We start from the raw sequence: 21955 nt of genomic DNA, 5'->3' as shown, positions 1-21955 counted from the left end.
GTACTGAGGTGAGAGAATTATAGGTCTTGTGAGGGCTATAGGACTTAAGTTGGGGACACAGTTCACAAACAAATGGATGTTTGTTCATGGTGACATGGTTGAGAAAGAAAAAGAATGATTCACTCAGAATCAGAGAAGAAGAGGTAGAAACAGGGGCGAAGGTCTTTAGGCAGGATCCTGCACTGCTCTGAGTGTGTCCTTTACCAGTAGAGTCTGCTGCCAGCTTTGATCATTCATCTGGCTGCTCCCACAGAACTCACACTGGAAGATGAACAGTGGAGGTAGTCACTCATATTTTGCCGTGGCCCTTCATGCCACATGGGAACTACTTGTGAGGAGCTTTGTGTTACGGCCAGCTTATCCATGCACCATCTCTCAAGTACCCAAGAAGAAACCAGAGCCAGAGCCTCCTGTCTCCTGCTCCTTCTCCAGTATCACAACCCCACAATGCCCAACACCATACCTCTCTCTGCAGACACAAGCTTGCTCAGAGTGCCACACAAGCCCTGTCTCATGGGCCTTTGCGCTCAAATGTGACACCTGATAAGAATGACAAAATATCTGTCAGCACAGCTTCTGTCAGAGTCCCAATTCAGCCTTTTCCCACTGTCTTTCTCTCTTTGTGTCCTCCAACCCCTGATCTGCTCTTCTCTGGGCACAGGGCCAGACCCAATCATTGAAACTCATGACTCCTTTGTGTTCTGTATTAATCAGATGACCTCCATTCGGCACAGTCGGCTTCCTTTCATCTACTTTTTTTTTTTTTTTTATGTTTACATCTTGCTTCTGTCACACCATTTTGTTTTTTAAGAGTTCTCAGTGTGCATGTCTTTAAGCTGAGAATGACTTCTGAGTCTGGGAAATGTATTGCCAGATACAGAAGATTCCTGATAATAAATTCAGGGCAACAATCTGGTATCTGGTAATAGGAACCCCAGAGGAATGGCAAATGTTGCCCTCCTCTGGGTTTCCCCAGATGTTTGGCAGTGAGGTCCCACCTGGAGTTTGAGAAGGAGGAAAGACCTTTCTGAAAGCACTGCTTGATCCGGTCAGTTCTTGTCTGGCACGAACCCTTGGCATGTCTGTAAATCTACTGTAGATACTGAGGGGAGGAGAAGGAGAGTGAAGCCCCAGTCTTCTCCCACTTACTTCTCAGTGCTTAACACCTGGCATCTACTCCACACTGTTTGTGTGCCTCCTCCATTTTGCAGGTGAACACCCAGACTGCAACCGAGGGTCCGTACAACTGAAGTTGTTTTTCCCGAAGTGAAGAACCCCCACCTCAGTGCTCTCTCAGTAAGACTCAGAAATCAACCCAATGCTGTGCCAATCTCTTCCATCATCCAGGGATCCCCTGGCTTTGATACCCACCACATCCCCTCACACACAGCTTCCTCATCCCTGCCAGTGGTTGTTAAGGCCCAAATATCACCACTGACCACTCCTCCCCTCATCCGCTTCAGGCAATCTCATTCATTTCAGATCACCTCAGTTAAGAAAGGCCAACAGGAGATGAGAACCTTGCTTCTGCCATAGCAACAGGAACTAAACAAACGGGTGTTGGAGCAGAATTTTAGTGAGAAGCCTGTCTTTTCCTTCAGGTGTTTGTTGAGGGCAGACCTGCCAACTCTGAGTGCTCAGCCCCCAGCACAGCCCTGGCATTCAGAAGGCTCAAAAAGGTTAACAGGGATCATAGCTATAACTTTGAACTTTTTGGTACCATTGTACCTGTCCTGAGTACTAGGTTGTTGAAACCACATTGACTAACTGGATGTCAAATGAGAAAGACTAGGAAGAGAAATGGCCTAGGGACCATATGATATGAGAGAGTGTTGAAGTCTGATTTAGCATATAATGGCCCAATTTGGGAACAGAGAATATTAAATGGAACATGACAGTTGTTTTCAAATACTTGAGAATGGCCATATGGGGGGAGTTCAGTCTTATTTTAGATAGTCCCCAGTGTGGGGGGGAGGAGAGAAATAGGACCAATAGGTAAAAGTTATAGGGAAGCAATTTTCAGCTCAATATAAAAACACTTTTCTAACAATTTGAGTGGTTCAAAATGGATCACACTGTATTATGGATTATTGACTGTCCCACCACTGGAGATGTTCAAGTAGGCAATAAAACCCACTCTAGAGAGGACTTCTAAATTGATTAGTATAAAGGAGCAGATGATCTCTGAAGTTCCCACTAATTCTAATTTCTTATGATCATCACATCAAGGAGAAAAGGAAAAAAATGGAAGGTGAAGTTCAGTACAGTTGCACATTTGTTGATCCTCCATGATATGCCGTGATATTGTGGTTATTGGGTCAGGTGCTGGGCAGAGCTGTGGAGTTACAAAGAATAAGAGAGAGTTCTGGATTCATTCATTCATTCCTCCATTGATGTAACAATAAATGGAACTCTATACAAGAAACAAATAGCAATAGTGTCATTAATTCTACCTAAGTAGGTTGGTAAGAACTTCAAAGTTGAGATGACACCCTGGTAGAGCTTTTTAGAGGTATAAATCATCCCCAGGGAAGTCATTCTGAAGAGATGGGGTTCCCCATGCCAGGCACCAAAAGAGACTGGAAAGGTCTTGTTCTATGTGCAGGCATACCTTCCCACATATACAGAAAATGCCAGCAGGACAAATATACACCCATCACACGCAAGTTAAGTCAAATAGCAAAACTGGACCCAAACAGCAGAAAATGTAGTGGTGACATAAAGAGACATGACCCTGTAAATAATAATTTAAAAATGGTTTTCTCAAATGAGGTCCTGCCAAAGAGAGCCCAAGATTTCTGGGAAGGCTTCTACCTCTTCTCTCCTTCAGCAGCCTGTTCCAAGTTCTCTAAGGACTGAGTCTTCTTTCTTCTCTTTATCACGCAACTATCCTTGATGAAACTTGATGAGGACAAAACCCTTAGGCTTTTTCCATTTGAATCACGATATAATGGATGACGTGAGGGGCATGGAGAGGGGACGTCTGAAAAGAGATTCTATGCTAGAAGCAGAACTTAAAATATTTCACAGCTTATTACATACTAGTACCCATGAAGTCAAGCAAGTCTGGCTTACACTACCTCTCTGTTAATTTGTTCAGGGTTTTTGTTGTTGTTGTTTTTATTTTTACTTTATTTCCTGCCTTAGTGAGGCCGCTCTGTAAACTGTCTTTTCCATTCAACCTCACATATAATTATTGAGCACCTATTATGCATATTTCCACCATGCTCTATCTATATTTCTCCCCTGTCGCTCAATCATTCACTCAACGAATCTTGGTTAAACCACATACCATGTGCCAAGCACTGTTTAAGAACAAATGATATAACAGTGAACAAAACAAGACAAAAATCCCATCCCTCACAGAAATTTCTCTTCTGTGCTCCCTCTGTCACCTTTCTCAGCCGCGAACCCTGAGTACAATGCAGAACACATCTTTTGAAACTGCATTCTCCAAGTGGGTCGTCTTCTTGATCTGCCCACTTTGGATAAAACTTTGACTATAATTCTCAGTTAGAGCTCAACAGATTCAGAAAGTTATTTATAACTCTATCTGAAGGGTATTTTAACTAAGGACTTTATGAAAATAGCAACTGAAGGTGGTTGAACTTCTTAGTATCACATTACAATTTATAGAAAATTAAATTCTTGGTCTCTGCTTCCATAATTGCTATAATTTCCTAGTTTAAGTGTCCTCATCAATTGATTTCTAAAAATACGTCTCTTCTCTCAACTCTACTGAAGGCCAGCCTCCACTTAATGGCCAGACAGAAATGCCTTGCCTGACAGCTTCCTGTGTCTTTCTGGGACTCTGGCTGCTCTCTTAATGTCTCTGTGTCTCAGTTGCTCATCTGTAAAATAACCTAATAATAGTAACTACCTCATAGGATTAGAGTGATGATCAAATGAATTAAACTTGCTTTAAACTTGAATTAAAATCCTTTAAAGGGGAAATAATTTTAATAAGTGTTAGCTAATGTTTACTGTTGTTGTTGCTCTCTTGACCCTTCGCCTGTTCTATGGTTTTACTGTTTCAAATCCAAAGGCCACAAAGTATAGTGTTTGACTATAGCAGACACCAAATAACACATAGAATTAATTAACAAATTGGTACATGAAATATGAGTCCTGTCCTCAAGAAATTCACAATCTGTAGGAGAAGCAGACACATACGCAACCCACTATAACAAGAGTCAATCTGTAGAAGACCATACAACAATAGTATGAGATGCTAAGGGAGGTATTAATTCTTCCTGGAAAGATTAGAGAGGATAACACCAAGGAGACTTGACAGTGAGATCAGACCTAAAATCTGTATTGCCTGACTCCCTACTGGGGTGTCTTACCTGGCAGACAGTATTTGTTCAACCTCTATTCAGAACAAATGATGAATGCCACGTGGGGAAAGGGAGTCAGAGAAAGGACCCATTCATTCCCTAATGAATGGGACCCAAGCCTCGGACATGAAGATTCCACACAGCAGTTTTCCACCCAAACCCTGAAGGTATCCAAGTTTGCCCCAACCGTTAAGAATGCAACTGATAAACGTCTGTTATTACTGGAGCATGACTCTAAAGAGTGTCACCCTCTTCCCGGGCCACTTACCAAAATAACCTTTCAAACTACACTTTGTACTTTCCCTCATTAAATCCTAACACAAGTCATGGTCTTGTTCCATACACTGCCATATTTAAAGTTCCCTCTTAATTGAATCCCTCTCAGAGCTGTCACACCACAAGCACCACATACCCCTATCCCACTGTTATAGAGAGGAAATGGAAGTGTCCATGTCTGGGGGTCATGTCAGGGAGACAGTGATGACTGTGGGTACTCGCTGGGTAAGTACACAGAGTATGCCCGAGGGATGGATCTTCCACACAAGACAGGTTTTCAGGAACTAGGAGAAAACACCACCTCCATCTCACGCAGGACAAGGTTATTTGTGGTTAAGAATTAGTTCACACCAAACCAAATGTCAAAAGTACATATAAGTGCTGCAATGAACATTGGGGTCCATGTGTCCTTTTGAATTATGGTTTTCTCAGGGTATATGCCCAGTAGTGGGATTGCTGGGTCATATGGTAGTTCTATTTTTAGTTTTTTAAGGAACCTCCATACTGTTCTCCACAGTGGCTCTATCACTTTACATCTCCACCAACAGTGCAAGAGGGATCTGTTTCTCCACACCTGCTCTAGCATTTATTGTTTGTAGATTTTTTATTATGGTCATTCTGACAGGTGTGAAATGATACCTCATTGTAGTTTTGATTTGCATTCCTCTAATAATTAGTGATGTTGAACATTTTTCATGTGCCTCTCGGCCAATTACTCAGACATAAAAAGGAAAGAAATTGGGTCATTTGTAGAGATGTGGATGGACCTAGAGTCTGCCATACAGAGTGAAGTAAGTCAGAAAGAGAAAAACAAATGTCGTATATTAATGCATATATGTGGACTCTAGAAAAATGGTACAGATGAACCTATTTGCAGGGCAGGAATAGAGACATAGATGTAGAGAATGGACATGTGGACGCAGTGGGGGAAGGGGAGGGTGGGACGAATTGGGAGGTTAGGATTGAGATGTACACACTACCCTGCATAAAATAGCTAGCAGGAACATGTTATAAAGCACAGGAATCTCAGCTCGGTGCTCTGTGACGACCTAGATGGGTGGAATGCAGGGGAGGGAGGTCCAAGAGACAGGGGATATAGGTATACATATAGCTGATTCACTTCATTGTACAGCAGAAACTAACACAACATTGTAAAACAATTATAATCCAATAAAAAGAAAAAAAGTACATAAGTAACCTTTAAAGAAATGTGAGAAGAGCACTGAATCCCATATATTAGTCTGTGGAGCAGTCATCAGTAGGCTGTAGAAAACTACCTGAGGAGCTTGGAACAAATACAGATTTCTAGACCCACCACCTCCAAAGATTCAGATTCAAAACATTCAGAAATCAGTATGCTTAACAAGACTCCAAAGAGATTCTTCTTTTTTTTTTTTTCTTACTGCACTGCGAGACCTGTGGGATCTTAGTTCCCCCACCAAGGATTGAATTCAGGCCCACAGCAGTGAAAGTGCCAAGTCCTAACCACTGGACCACCAGGGAACTCACCAAAGAGATTCTTCTGTGTGGGCATGTTTGGTAGCCCCCAGACCAGAGACATCTGTCCACAGTCATCAAGACAGTCATGGCCAAGGTGAATTCATCAGCCTCCTCTGGACCTGGCGCTGAGATGGACAGTCTATAATTTCCCCTGAGCCTCAGCTGCAAGCAGCACAGCAGTGACCAGGAAAGCTACCCTGTGTGTGTTTATTTGCAGGCAGTGTGCCACACCATTTGACTGTTTTCAGCAGCATTGCTCCCACAGGCTGGGAGGTCATGACCAATTTTCTTTGATCTGACACTCATGAGATTTTTACTGCTGCTTTTCAAAGAGCTGAGTAAAAGCTGCAAAGGCACAGAGTAAATATGTCTTATCAGAGGTGTGAATGTAGAAATGGTTTCTAGGTAGAGTGGGAGGGGTATCCAGAGTTCAAAGAAGTTTTGAAGATCACACCTTAGAAGAGCCTGTGATTCAAATTCCTCCTCCAAATGTTCTTCTGTGTTGAAATTTTTCATTGTCCTCCCATCTTATTCACTCCAAGATGGTAACATAAGGAAGCAGGCAGGCTAAAGATGAGGCACAGGTGTGGGAAACTTCTGTTTTTGTGACTCCATAAATACAGAGGGAAATATGTAGAGTCTCTCCACCTTTTTTTCCAGGCCTGCCTCCTTCCCCTTTGTAGGGCATGTTCCCACTGGGGGCCCAATGTAATAAGTTAACTGAAGGGTGTGAGGGTGGAGAAGCAGAGCAGTTTAATGGGGGAAACAGAATGTGAAGTCAAGAGGGATAGGTTGTAATTTTAAGTATGGTGGCCTTACTCATAATGTGACTTTCAGCAAAGGCTCCAAAAGATAAGAATGTGAACCTTGCAGATACTGGAGGAAAATTGTTCCAGGCAGAAGAAACCACAAGTGCAAAAGCCCTGAGATGGCAAACTAGAGGAACAAGGACCCCCAGCATGGCTAGAATGGATTGAGGGAAAGAGAGAAGAAGAGAAAATATCTGTGCAGTAATGCAGTGGGCAGGGAGCAGATCATGGAGAGCACCATAAGACACTCTATGGACTCTAGTTCTTATAGGACAGTTTTTGAGCACAGGTTTAAAAATAATTAATTTATGCTTTAAGTAAATCACTCTGACTGCTGTATTGAGAATAGACTTAAGGGAAGCAAAGACAGAAGCAGGGAGACCAGTTAGGGGACTACTGAAACAACCCTAGTGAGAAGTGATGACAGTGGTGGTGGTGAGAAGTGGTGGAATTCTGGATATATTTTGAAAATGGAATCAACAAATTTGCTGACAAATTCGAAGTGAGGTATGAGCAAAAAATGAGGGGTCAAGGATGAATCTTGGTTTGAGAACTAGATAAAAGAATTTCCCATTATCTGAAATGGAAAAGACACAGAGAGGCAGATTTGGGAAGAAATATCAGGAGCTGAGTTATATACATGTTAACTGTGAGATGACTTAGATATCCAAGTGGAGATACAGAGAATACAGACTGATATGTACAGCACTCGAACTGTTGCATGGTAAACAACAAATATTAGCTATTATTATGAAGATTTGAGAATTCAAATTCTTTCACCCTTTTATTCTGTTTCCATACACTGTGGATATTATCCAAGAAACATCACTTGAAAATAAGTTCAATCCCCACTTCTTTCCCATGGTCACTATATTAGTTCAAGTTCATGACCTCTTAAACAATTGCCTCTTAATTCGTTTCCATATTTGCCCTTCCCATCCACTCTCACTACTTTCAAGAATTCCACAGCATTTCTCTAATCTTTTCACTCTCTTGCCCAGAAGCTTTCAAAGATGCCCCATACTTAATAAATAAAAGGGAAAATGTCTTTAACTAGGCATTCAAAATCCTTCATGAATTGGTACTAACCTTCCTTGCAAGCAAGCCTGATTTACTTTCCTATATACACCATAGGATCCAGTCCAAACTGACCTGTGTGCCTTTTAACATGCCCTGTATTTCTTGTTGTGTGGCACTTGATCAACGTTTTCTATCAATTCTAGAATCACCCTTCTCATATACCCACAAACCACTTCATTTCCAAATAACCTGTCATATAAGATTACCTCAAAACCACAAAGTCTCCTGCATTCTCCCAATTAGAAGCAAAGTCCTCCTATTATAAGAAGATTCAATCATATGTTTCCCACAAAAGTATATGTCATGCCTTTGTGACACTTAATATTTTTTCCTTGCATTGTTATTTTTGTGCATATATTAACTCCAAGATATCCTCAAGGACAGAGATAAGGATTTATTTCTCTTTGTATTACATATATCACAATGCATTATAAAAAGTAAGAATGCCTATTGAATTAAATTCATTTATTAAATACATATTCTTAACTAAATGTTATATCACCAAATCAAAATAAATCAATATAAATGTCATTATCCTTGATCTTTTGGGCAAAAATACTTAATTCTAAAACATAATCTCCAAATAGAAAAATTTGCAAAAAGTTGCTTTAGGACAATATCTCTCTTAGATAAAGTAAAAGGATTTAACCTACCATCCTGTAACAACCAAAATACCAGTCAATCTTAAAAGGAGTCAGAGAAAAGAGACATATTACACATAGAGAAAAAAGAAAATAAGGATGACAGAAGATTTCCTAATGGAAACAGTGAAAGCAACAAGACAATGGAGCAATATCTTTAAAGTACTGAAATAAAAAACTGTCAACCTAGAATCCTATACCCAGCAAAAATATCTCTCAAAAAATCATGATGAAATAAAAGCTTTTTGGATATAAAAAAAAAAAGGTTAAAAGAATTTATAATCACCAAACTCATGATATAAGAGATGTTACAAGAAGTCTTTTAATCAGGATGAAAGTGATACAAGAGAGAAATCAACAGAGGCTTCTAATCACTCTTTTCTTTTTAGATTAATTTGCAAACAACTTTCCTGGCACAGCCCAAAGACTTATTCTGCAATTTGAGTAATGTTAATTATATGAGACTAATAAGCTAGAAAATAGCAAGATCTATGGACCTATTCAGATGGAAACTCCATTTTCAAAATACAGTTGCCATTCTGTAGATTCTGTATTGCACCATCTCCCAACACACACACTAGTCTTCAAGGCCCTTCTCCAGTTCATTCCTGCTGATAAGACTTCCATCATTATTCCTTTTTCCTTCTTGTGGCTCCTGCTTTCACTCCTGGTTCTCTCTCTACAGACCATAGGTGGTCTGGAAGACCACCTATGTCACATCTGCCAAGCCAACCACCAAAAAGCATAGAGGTATAGGTGTATTCAAATGGGGATGAGGGAGGAGAGGGTCAGATGGAATACCAAAAAAGTATGAGATATGAATTCTATCTTCAAGGAGCTTACGATTCAGAAAATCAGATTAGCATTATCATAAGTTTACATAATAAAGATTGTTTAAATTGAATCCGATTATATGATTCAGGCTCTACATTGTCTTTTTGATAAATACTTGTGGAGTACCTCCTCTCTGTCCGAAACAAAAATCCTACCTTGCCTATATTCCAGTCAAGGGAGACAGACAATTTTAAAAAACAGATATACAAAATACATAGTAAAACAAATTTGTTACATGCTATGGAGAAAAATTAAGCATGGAAAAGGATATGAAATGTAGTGGTGGCTCAGTTTTCAATAGAATGTGCATGACATGAGATTAATAATGTCTTAACTAGGTAGAGAAGACTAAATGGAGAAAATGGGCACCGAAAAGATGGACAATAAGAAATGATTGGGACAGATATTGCAGATCAGGCTGGGCTAGGCTGTCAATAGATTAGAAATGGCAGCAAAAAAAAAAAAAAAAGGAAGAAAAAATGACTTCCAAGCAGAAGTACTTACAGGGATATCATTATGAAAGATGAGAAATTAGAAGAAGCAGTTCATTTGAGGGGAAAATGACATGACTGAAATCAACTGAGTTCCAAGTGTTGGTGAATCATTTACAGGAAAAATTGCCCATTAGGAAAAAGGAGATGTGGGCTTGGAGCTCATTAGATTTGGTCAGAGCTACAGATAGAGATGCAGAGCCATCACGTGAAGGTAAGAAATGAAGCCCTGAGGTTCCTGAAACCAATAATGGAAAAAGACAATACTTTGAAAAACAATCACGGATGTTTGTTGGTGGGAGGAGAAAATGCAATAAGTAAAGGAAAACAGAAAAAAATGCCCTTAGCGTTATATAAAAAGAAATAAATAGTATTAAACAGTGCAAATAAAAAAGTCAAGAAAGAGGAATGAGGTGATAAAGGAGGAGGACTTAAAAAAAAAAGTAGTGACAAAAAGCCTTTTATAGGTTGTTATAAGGCTACAAATGGGAGTTGGCAACTAGTGATGATGATAATCATTAATTATAATACTAACAAGAAGTCATTGGGTTTTGTGTTAAAGAATGTTCAGTGATCTCTGAAAGAATTATTTCTGTAGTTGATAGGGGCAGAGGCCATATAAAAGTGTTGGGGGGAAAATGTATGTGAATAGGAGAGAAAATTGATGCAGACTATTTGCTCTATATGTGGAGCAATGATGGGACAGAGGCCATCTGGGCACAGAGAAAATTAAACACTTTATAATGAATAGTCATGACCTATTTGTGCATGACAGAGATCATAAAACAAAAGAAGTAAGAGGGTAGGGGAGACCCTGAAACTAATCAGCCTTTAAGTCTAATTTCCAGGCTATAGAAAATACAGGCGATTGAGCACCTAGTTAAATAACACCAAGAAGCAAGCAGAAAAATTCAAATTGTGGAACATTTTGTAGAACCGATCTGCTTTCCTCACTAGTCAATAACATGGCAGAAAATAGAAAGGGGCTGGGGAAATGTTTGGATTAGATAAAAATGAAGTGACATAGCACTCAAATATATGTAAGCCCTGTTTGAATCCTAATTTAAACAAACCAATTGTAAAAAGACATTTTGAGACAATGATGGAATTTGCTTCAAAATACAATGCAAAGAGAGAAGGGAAAAAGTGATAAAGTAAGCGGGCAAAATGTTGATAATTTTTTGAATGTGGGTGAAGGGTATATGAGGGAATCATTCTATTCTCTCTACTTTTGTATATGTTTGGAAAATGTTATAATAAAAGTTTAAAACAAAAGTATGAGAGGGATTAAATTACTGAGGAACACAGTCCCAGAGAAGAAGCACAGAGAATGGCTTTGGGATGCAACAAGGAGTTTTGTCCTTTGAAACAGGAGAAAAATCAACAAAGGCCATGTAAAAAGACTGTGCTGAGGGGCAGAGGAGGGAAGTGAGAGAAAGTAAGGAAGACCTTGCATGGTGACCTCAAGATTCTCAGCAAAGGAAAGGCAAAGTTGTCTCCCCACAATGGAAAAAACATGAGATTGAGGTTGGGGTGGAGGTGGGAGAGATATGACACAGCCTTTCACATCGCCAGAAAGAACAATGGTGGAAAATCAGCACATACTCAAAAAGCACCAAAGGCCTAGAAGAAGCCTAGGTTTTATAGAAGCCCTAGTCAGAAATTCTGAGATCTCACCAGATACAAGACACCCAAGTTGTTTCTGGGGATTTCAATGCCTCGCACAAAGAGGCAAGTTATTTGGGGACTTTGGAACTTGTCAGGATCAGTTAGAAGTAGTTTTCTTATTGTTTGTTCACATATTTGTTTTTATAATAAGGAGATGTTTATTATCTCTTGGAGAAACCATAGAGATGGCTTTCCCTTTCACCAGTGCCCAAGGCATGTCCCCCCCATGGTACTTTATTAATCTCCAAAGATCACACTACTCCTCCTAACCTAGCATGTACCATAATAATAAGTACGCAGCCACCTTATCATCTAAATAGGCCAAGTCTCACCAGCACAGTTTCTGGTAAGTGTAACCTCACCAATACATTTTGTCCCCTATAGCTCCTAGGATAATTGATAACAATATTAAGTCTTTGGTTCCTGTTCCTGCTTTCTCATCTAGATTGGTCTCTAAAGCAAAGCAAAAAAAAAAAAAAAAAAAAAAAAGCTGCTAGTAAACTTTCTAAGTATTGTTCCTAGAGGGCCAAACCTCCTTTGGGCAGTAGGTAACTTTTTCTGTCTCTATTTCTCCCAGAGTCCTTTGGATTCCTTTTTTTTTCTTTTCCAGCCAGACTCCTTAAAACCCCACAGCAATCCCCTTCCACAAGCCCCTAGAATTCAAAGAGATGGTGTCCCAAATACTAGATATAAATTTCTTCAGAGCTTTGAGTGATTACAGTTGGCTAAGAGATGCTCACCTTACAGTGACCTTCACTATTCAGAGAAGTTAGCAAATCAATCTTAGTTATCCTTAAGGAGGACTTTACGGTGAGGGGATTGGAGAGAGGCACGCAGGCTGACTCTTCTCCTTGGGGAAGGAAGAGATATGGAACAGCAAATTAAGAAATCCTGGCACCTGATTGCTTAAGGGCCTGGCACACAGCCATCCAGAGAAACTGCTACTTCCCTGCTTCTATTCATGGGCTCCAAGGCCACTGTCATCATGGAAATTTCCTGCACTTGTGGAAAATCTCCAGGAAAGCAGAACTGCAAAGTCCTATCTGTGCAGGGCTGAAGGATACTATTCTGGCTATCTGAAAAGGATGAATTTGCTAATTAAATGATGGGTGTCAATTAGATTGCCAGGGAATAATGTAAAACATAAGAGAGAAAAAAACTGCTCTTCACAAAATATGGGGTCTATAAAAGACTTTGCATTGAGCCTAGCACATAACAAATGCTCAAAACTACTAGTCCTCTTGTAAACTGAATTTGGTGAAGAAAAGTAGGCATGTATGGAACTTCTGAGGTTCTAATAATGTTCTGTTTCTTGATTTAGGTTCTGGTTACACAGGTGTGTTCAGTCTGTAAAAAATCATTGAGTTGTATACATGATCTCCACACTTTTCCCTACATAGGTTATACTTAAATTAAAAGTTATTAAAATGTTTTAATGTTGCTTTACAAGTGAGTGATCTATTCACTAAACTAGGGACAACTCTACTTGAGTTAATTAAAGCACTTACTTGAAAGACTTAAATTTTAATATCTTTTAAAATATTCAGTAACTTGAAAATCCCTTCCAATATTTTCATGGGCTTCTTTACCAAATAAGTGCAGGAAGAAAATCAAGAAAGAAGGAGCCCTATTATATTGGGTTTGGCCAAAAGGTTCGTTCAGTTTTTTCCATAAGATGGCTCTAGTAGTGCTTAGTTCTTCGAACTTCATTCGAAACAATTTTGTTAGATTTTATTACAACAGCTCTCATATCAGCGTGCATTTTTTAAAAAAAACATCAAAATTCGTGAATTTTTGTGTAACCATTTTAATATTGAAGATGGAAGAAAACAACATTTTCAGCGTATTATGCTTTATTATTTCAAGAAAGGTAAAAACGCAACTGAAACACAAAGATTTGTGCAGTGTACGGAGAAGGTGGTGTGACTGATCGAACGTGTCAAAAGTGGTTTGTGAAGTTTTGTGCTGGAGATTTCTTGCTGGACGGAGCACCATGGTCGGGTAGATCAGTTGAAGTTGATAGCGATCAAATTGAGTCATTAACTGAGAACAATCAACATTATACCATGCAGGAGATAGCTGACATACTCAAAATGTCCAAGCACTGAAAATCATTTACACCAGCTTGGTTATGTTAATCACTTTGAAGTTTGCGTTCCACATAAGTTAAGAGAAAAAAAACCTTCTTGACCATATTTCCACATGCCATTCTCTACTTAAATGTAACAAAAACGTTCCGTTTTTAAAACAAGTTGTGACGAGCGATGAAAAGTGGATACTGCACAATAATGTGGAACAGAAGAGATTGCGGGGCAAGCGAAATGAACCACCACCAACCACACCAAAGGCCAGTCTTCATCTAAAGAAGGTGATGTTGTGTATATGGTTGGGTTGGAAGGGAGTCCTCTATTATGAGCTCCTTCCAGAAAACCAAACGATTAATTCCAACAAGTACTGCTCCCAGTTAGGCCAACTGAAAGCAGCACTCGACAAAAAGCATCCAGACTTAGTCAACAGAAAATGTGTAATCTTCCATCAGGATAACACAAGACCGCATGTTTCTTTGATGACCAGGCAAAAACTATTACAGCTTGGCTGTGAAGTTCTGATTCATCTGCCACATTCACCAGATATTGCACCTTTGGATTTCCATTTATTTCAGTCTTTACAAAATTATCTTAATGGAAAAAATTTCAATTCCCTGGAAGACTGTAAAAGGCACCTGGAACAGTTCTTTGCTCAAAAAGATAAAAAGTTTTGGGAAGATGGAATTATGAAGTTGCCTGGAAAATGGCAGAAAGTAGTGGAACAAAAGGGTGAATACATTGATCAATAAAGTTCTCAGTGAAAATGAAAAATGTGTCTTTTATTTTTACTTAAAAACCAAAGGCACTGGGCTTCCCTGGTGGCACAATGGTTAGGAATCCGCCTGCCAATGCAGGAGACATGGGTTCGAGCCCTGGTCTGGGAAGATCCCGCGTTCCATGGAGCAACTAAGCCCTTGCACTACAACTACTGAGCCTGCGCTCTAGAGCCCGCGAGCCACAACTACTGAAGCCCGTGTGCCACAGCTGCTGAGGCCCGTGAGCTTAGAGCCCATGCTCCACAACAAGAGAAGCCACCGCAGTGAGAAGCCCGCGCACCGCAATGAAGAGTAGCCCCCACTCGCCGCAACTAGAGAAAGCCCACGAGCAGCAATGAAGACCCAAGGCAGCCAAAAATAAAAATAAATTAATTAAAAAAAAAACTGAAGGCACTTTTTGACCAACCCAATATATAACATTACCTTATATTTATCCTTTATAAAACATCATAATTTAAATTATATAATTATTTATGAAAGTTGTGTGATTATTTGCTTAACATCTGTCTCTCATGCTGGATTGTATGTGTCAAGAGCCAGGAGAACTCTGTCCCTTTTTTCATCATTATATTTCTAGCATCTAGCAAGATGCCTAGTCCATAGTAGATGCTCAATAAACATTTGTTAAATGAGTGAATGAATGATTAGATTAATGAATGAATGTGAAATCTAGCATTAGTTTTAGTTGTGTAAAAAGTTAGATGATACTTTGGATAAACCCTGGATAAGACATAAAACTGTGTCCTTACTGGTTAAAGAATGAGAATACAGAAAAAAAAAAAAAAATTTAAGGTGGCTCTCAATTTCTTTATTGTGTAAATTATTGAAAATGAATGTAGGATAGCTTTGTTCTTATTTTTATGGTATACAGTGTTTTATCTTATCAGCAATTGCTACATTGGTTTCTCTCATCTTAAGTGTATTAGTGAATCTTCACATTTATATGTAATAAACCTTTATGATAAGGTCACAAAAGGCCCAAGGGAAGAATAAATGAAATATAAAAGTCAAAACCTGACATTATAATAACAATAAAAAATAAAAAGAAACAGCCTATGCCTAGGAGAGAGAAAGTACCTGGTAAGCACCCAATGAAAAGAGGAGAGGGACTTTATGTCAAAGGAGGCAGAAGCTAGGGAAGATGAAGACATTTTAACAAGAGTTTAAAAGAACTGAGAGAAAAGTTGTGTCTTTAGCTGCCTGGATATGAATATGGGGGTAGAGGGCCAAGGGGGGTCCATTTAGAAAGACATGCCCAGGTGCAAATCTGGTAAAAGACAAGGCTTGAGGCAGAGAGTCTGCCTTAAGATACCCTCCTTTTCCATTTCAGGACATCTCTCCAGCATCCTCCCCTACCACCAAATGCCCACTCTCCTCAGGCTACTGGCTGTCTGCCCTAACCTCCCTAATTAACCCCTCATCCCTACTTACTCCTGGCCTTTTTCTCCTTTTAGAATCTCTGTCAAAACAGAACAGTCCTATGTCTGTGCCAGGATCCAAGCTCTTTTCTCTTCTTAAAAATTCTTTCATAATGTTCTTTTTAAAAAAATTAAAACTTTATTGAGATATAATTCACATACCATGCAATTTACCCATTTAAATGTATATTTCAGTAGTTTTTACTATAGTCACAGAGTTGTGTAATAATCACAATCACTTTTTATCATCTTAGAAACAAACTTGGTACCCATTAGCAGTCATCCCCATTTCTCCCCAACCCCTAAGCTGAAGCAACTACTAATCAACTTTCTGTCTATATAGATTTGCCTGTTATGAACATTTTACATGAATGGAATCATACAATATGTGGTCTTTTTTGTCAGGCTTTTTTCACTTATTATAATGTATTCAAGGTTCATCCATGTTGTAGCATATATCAGTACTTCATTCTTTTTATTGCCAAAGAATATTCCGTTGAGTGGATATACCACATTTATTCGTCCATTCATTATTCCACTTTTATTTTTGTCCCATTCATTATTTCCACTTTTTTACTATTATGAATAATGCTGCTATGAACATTTGCAGAGTGTTCTTCCATAGGATGTTAGAACTAGAAGGAAGTTTAGCAATTATCTGGTCTAATCTCCATTAAACTCTTTGGTCACATGACACAGCAAGAGGCAGGTGTAGAAAGGATGTGATAGCGTATGACTGAACCCTGCTTTCTGCACCAGTGCTGTCAAAAGTAACTACATTTAGTGAACTCAGTCATGTGCCATCACTATTTCAGTTCTAAATAGCTTCTTGTTTCACCTTGTATTTAAGTTAAGTCCTCAGTTGAACCTGCCTGAAACTGATGGTTTTCTTCTGTTATTATTAATACCTCTAGAAGTAGGCTATTTCCACAGGCTTCCTCAGACTCCAGTGTACTCACTCAAATCCAGCATCTACTAAAAATAACTTTCTACCTTTAACTACAAGTGCTGCTGGTACTGCTACTTTTATCACATCTGGTGATCTTCTCCATCTTTGTTTCTTTGTATCTTTATGCACTTATTCACTGCATTACACTGCTCAAATGAGAATTTTTTTTCTCCGTCTCCTTGAGAAATCCAAGATTTCACTGTTGTTAGCTGCACTTTGGATACTGTGTTAGTCTGTACCACCTCAAGTTTTCCCTGTTTTACACTAATCTATTGGCTAGTGTTAGTCTGAGATCCTTTCTCACCTTTTCAGGTTAAAAAAAAAAAAACTAATTCTTAAACTTAAGCTCCCTTTGAGGTCTCTTAACCAGTGGGTGGTTTCCAGCGCGCTGGTTATCTAAATCAGTGATCTGCAAACTGGGGTACGCATTCGCATACATAAAGAGTTTCCAGGAAGTACATATTAGTGCACAGTTTCAACAGGATCAATTTCTAGATTTTCAATTTCTGTTGAAACTCGTTCCTCATTGATATGGGTGAGAACATGTTTGCTCAAGCTGAGTTTTCCTGGACCACTAATTATCTCTGTCCAACTTAATGAAAGAAAAACTCACCTCTCATCCATTCTAAACTTACTTCAATGCATTGCCCCAGAGTGTTAAAAAACAAAAAACAAAAACCCCAGGGCACTAAAAATGCCACAATTAAATATTGTGTTTGTGATAAGAAAGTGAGTGTCTCTAATGAACTAGGGAAAAGAATATTCATAAATCAGGTGGTTTCCAATTCTTTGCTTTCTACAAAATTGAAGATGTTAGTTGATGGATCATTAAGAATCATTTTTAGTGAACAATAACTATTGACTGCTAGTGATATAATCCCCCTTTCAGTTCTATCCACTTGCTTATATGAATGCAGTTTCTCAATATTTACACCTATAAAAAATAAAAACATTAGCTTACACTAGCAGTAAGTAATATCCATCTAAGAATACAGAAACAAATTGAAAAAATAAAATAACCTCATCTGTTTTATCAAGATATGCATTTGCAATAAAATTTTATTCCATTGAATATCTATCAAAATGTGTAATATATTTGCATTGTTTTGACCAATTCTATAGTAATACTATATAGAATAATGATTCAATTTAAAATAGACTTTTAACACCTAGAACCTTATGCTAGTACATAAAACAAAACTTTTAAATGGCTGTTTTTACTTTCTTTCTTTTTCTTTTTCCTTAAGAGCGAGTGGCCCTTGCGGTGGCGGTTTGGGGTGGGCGCCACCAAGGTGAGGGGGTCTCGCCTCCTGCACGCTGGTAGTCTGATTGTTCCATTATAGATGGAGGGGATGATGGTAACCTTGTTATCAAAAAGAGGTTTGGGGGCTTCCTTGGTGGTGCAGTGGTTGAGAATCTGCCTGCTAATGCAGGGAACACGGGTTTGAGCCCTGGTCTGGGAAGATCCCACATGCCGCGGAGCAACTGGGCCCGTGAGCCACAACTACTGAGCCTGTGCGTCTGGAGCCTGTGCTCCGCAACAAGAGAGGCCGCGATAGTGAGAGGCCCGCGCACCGCGATGAAGAGTGGCCCCTACTTGCCACAACTAGAGGAAGCCCTCGCACAGAAACGAAGACCCAACACAGCCAAAAATAAATATAAAAATAAATAAATAAATAAAAGATTACTATTTTTAAAAAAAAGATTTGTGTCTGAGGCACAATTAGATGAATGGCACAAAAGGAGGCAAGAAGAATGGGAGAAAGTTCGAAAACCTGAAGATCCAGAAGAATGCCCAGAGGAGGTTTATGACCCTCGGTCTCTAGATGAAAGGCTACAGGAACAGAAAGATAGGAAGCAGCAGGAGTATGAAGAACAGTTCAAATTCAAAAACATGGTAAGAGGCTTAGACGAAGATGAGACCAACTTCCTTGATGAGGTTTCTCGGCAGCAGGAACTAATAGAAAAGCAGCGAAGAGAAGAAGAACTGAAAGAACTGAAGGAATACAGAAGTAATCTCAACAAGGTTGGAATTTCTCAAGAAAACAAGAAGGAAGTGGAGAAGAAAGTGGCTGTGAAACCCACAGAAACCAAGACCAAGTTCTCCCAGGCAAAGCTGTTGTCAGGAGCTGTGAAGCATAAGAGCTCAGAGAGTGGCAACGGTGTGAAAAGACTGAAATCGGACCCTGACCCAGATGACAAGAATCAAGAAGCCCCATCCTGCGTGTCTCTTGGAAGCACATCTCTGAGTGGTCCCTCCATCCACTGCCCCTCTGCTGCCGTCTGTATCGGCATCCTCCCAGGTTTGGGTGCCTACTCTGGGAGCAGCGACTCTGAGTCCAGCTCAGACAGCGAAGGCACCATCAACGCCACCGGCAAGATGGTCTCCTCCATCTTCCGAACCAACACCTTCCTCGAGGACCCCTAGTTCCTCTGTTCTTACCACAGGGAGCTCCTCCCCAAGAGTAGACTGGACAGTTTGTTCTGCCTACAGGCATTACCTCCCACAGAAAAGTCCCTTGCCTGCTCCCTGTGTACACCATGACATTTTTAATCTCATCTAAAAATGTGCCAGAGGGCTTCCCTGGTGGCGCAGTGGTTGAGAGTCTGCCTGCCAATGCAGGGGACACAGGTTCGAGCCCTGGTCTGGGAGGATCCCACATGCCGCGGAGCGACTGGGCCCGTGAGGCACAACTACTGAGCCTGCGCGTCTGGAGCCTGTGCTCCGCAACAAGAGAGGCTGCGATGGTGAAGAGGCCCACGCACCGCGATGAGGGGTGGCCCCCGCTTGCCACAACTGGAGAAAGCCCTCGCACAGAAACGAAGACCCAACACAGCCATAAATAAATAAATAAATAAATAAATAAATAATTTAAAACAAAACAAAACAAAAAAACCAAACAAAAACAACTTTGTATACAATTAAAAAAAAAAAAATGTGCCGGAATCCACTTGTGGCCCGACTTGTGTTTGTTTTCTCTTTCTACTCCAGTACAGATGCCCAAACCTGTCCCACGGCCTCTGACCTCACTGATGTAGTAGGGCAGAGGTCAGGGCCCAGCAGAAACTCCACTAAAAATGCCCTGGGAAGATAGGTACCAAGCAGCTTGCAAAGGGTTTGGGTTCTGTTGCTTTCTTGTGTTTTTTTTTGGTTTTTGTTTCTTATTTTTTCCTTTCCCAACACCACAAAGAAGCAAGGACAGTTATTGAACAGGTATCATTTAAACATTCTATTCTAGACGAAGGCGCCGTTTGATTATACTGCATTGTGGAGCATGCAGGGGGGAGAGAAGGTCCCAGGTGATGGAATGGTGCACTGCCCTGGAACTAACCTATTCTTGATGTTGTGTGACTAAGTAAAGATTCTAAACTACAAAAAAAAAAAAAGAAAAGAAAAAAAATGTTAATGTATTTTAAGAGAATTATGATAATAATCAAAATATTTGAACCATAGTACTTTATATTTAGATAAAATTCTGTGGGAGTAGTAAAATGAAATTTTTATTTCAAGGAGAAAAAAATGTAAAATTTCTGACCGTTAAAAAAGAAATGTTCATGCAATTTTTTAATATTTAATCACTATAATATTAAAATTCAAAAGGATATGGTGAAAAGAATGATATAATAATTTTGTATTTACTGAGATTTTCCTTTATTAAAAACATATTTTGTTTTACTTCATTGAGAATAATTATAATAGCTGCTTTAAAATCATTGTCTGTTAGTTCCAACATCCATTTAATCTCAGCGTCTGATCTGCTTCATGTTCTTTTCTTTTGAGAATATGCTTTATTTCCTTGTTCCTTCATGTGAAACATAACTTGGAATTCTATGCCGAACATTATGAATGCCATAGTGTGGAAAATATGGATTCTGTTATTTTTCCCCAAAGAGGAAATTTGTTTTAGCAGGTATTTTTCCTTGGCTGGCCTTGAATTGCAAACTCAGTTTCTTCTATGGCAACTTGGGTCCCTTCAGATCTTTTTCATCTTTAGCTGGCTGCTTTGAGTCTGCTCTGCCCATGCGTACTTCAGGAGTCCAGTCAGAGATGTGGATAGATAGCATTTGGGGGTCCCCACTCTGGTTCTTCCCTTCCAGAATTTACCCACGCTCTTTAGTATTAAAGTTAGTAAGTTTCCTAACTTCAATTTTCTTATTCTCCAGGCCTGAAAGATTGCAAGTTTTGTCACGTGTGCTGTTGCCACATGCAGGCTGTACTTAGCCTCAAGCTAAATGCCGCAGAGACAGAAATTTATTTATTTAATTCAGTCTTCCCTCTCCAAACAAGTATGAACTTCCCACCAGAGTTGGTATACTTCTGCTTGCTCTCCAGTACCTTCAGATACTGATTTTCTGGTTTTTTGGTTTGGTTTGGTTTGGTTTGGTTTGGTTTGGTGTTAGGTCCAGACTTTGCAGCTATTTTCTATGTGGATGGAAGTTGAGTGGTCATCCAGTAGAGTCTTAGTCATCATACCTGAAACCAGAACCCAATTTTGTTTTAAAATGTTAATCAGCATTTATGATAAGCTAGGAATGCTATCCTTTGTCATTATTTAAACTAATGACAAAAAAAAATTTAGACATCAACCTTATAACGTAAAAGGATGTTCTTTTTTTTTTCAAAATTACTTTAAGGGTGTTATATCAGAAACCTCTTCTGTGCAATTTCAGATCCTCTCAGCCTCACTTGACTCTTGCTCTAGCCACCATTGTGGCCACCAGTTTTACACAGGTAAAACCTGACAGTGTCTCATCTCATGCCTATGCCAAGTGCCTCTTGCCTCCCATCCCGTTGACCATGAGGCATGGGATGGTGTAGGACCCAACATGGAGCCCACACATGCATGACCCAGAGTTTGGGGAAGTTATGACTCTGTGGGTGGAACTTTGACAGATGGTAGATGGAAACCAGTGAATAAATTTTCTTTCTCCCCCAAGAATAACAATCTAGCTTTGAAAAACCAGTCCAGCAGAATCAAGCAGATACTCATATGGAGTAGAAGACAACTCAGTGATGCATTGTTGCGTTGGCTTTCCCTCTATTCTTGGCTCACATCCCTTTCCCCTCACTCCTTTCCTCCCCCAAGAT

General features: G+C 39.6%; 1 protein-coding gene across 1 annotated transcript in view; it reads left to right on the top strand.

Annotated features, from left to right (window-relative positions):
- LOC133087013 (PSME3-interacting protein-like) overlaps positions 1–19294 on the top strand; it is a 64110-nt gene extending 44816 nt beyond the window's left edge. The window contains exons 5-6 of the mRNA XM_061183790.1: positions 18191–18246; positions 18571–19294. Coding sequence (XP_061039773.1) covers positions 18191–18246; positions 18571–19294 — 780 coding nt within the window. The remainder of the gene's footprint in view (positions 1–18190; positions 18247–18570) is intronic.
- The last annotated feature ends 2661 nt before the right edge of the window (positions 19295–21955 follow it).

Source organism: Eubalaena glacialis, chromosome 3 (genome assembly GCF_028564815.1).
Source record: "Eubalaena glacialis isolate mEubGla1 chromosome 3, mEubGla1.1.hap2.+ XY, whole genome shotgun sequence".
Taxonomy (NCBI): domain Eukaryota; kingdom Metazoa; phylum Chordata; class Mammalia; order Artiodactyla; family Balaenidae; genus Eubalaena; species Eubalaena glacialis.
This window is presented reverse-complemented; position numbering and strand designations above follow the sequence as displayed.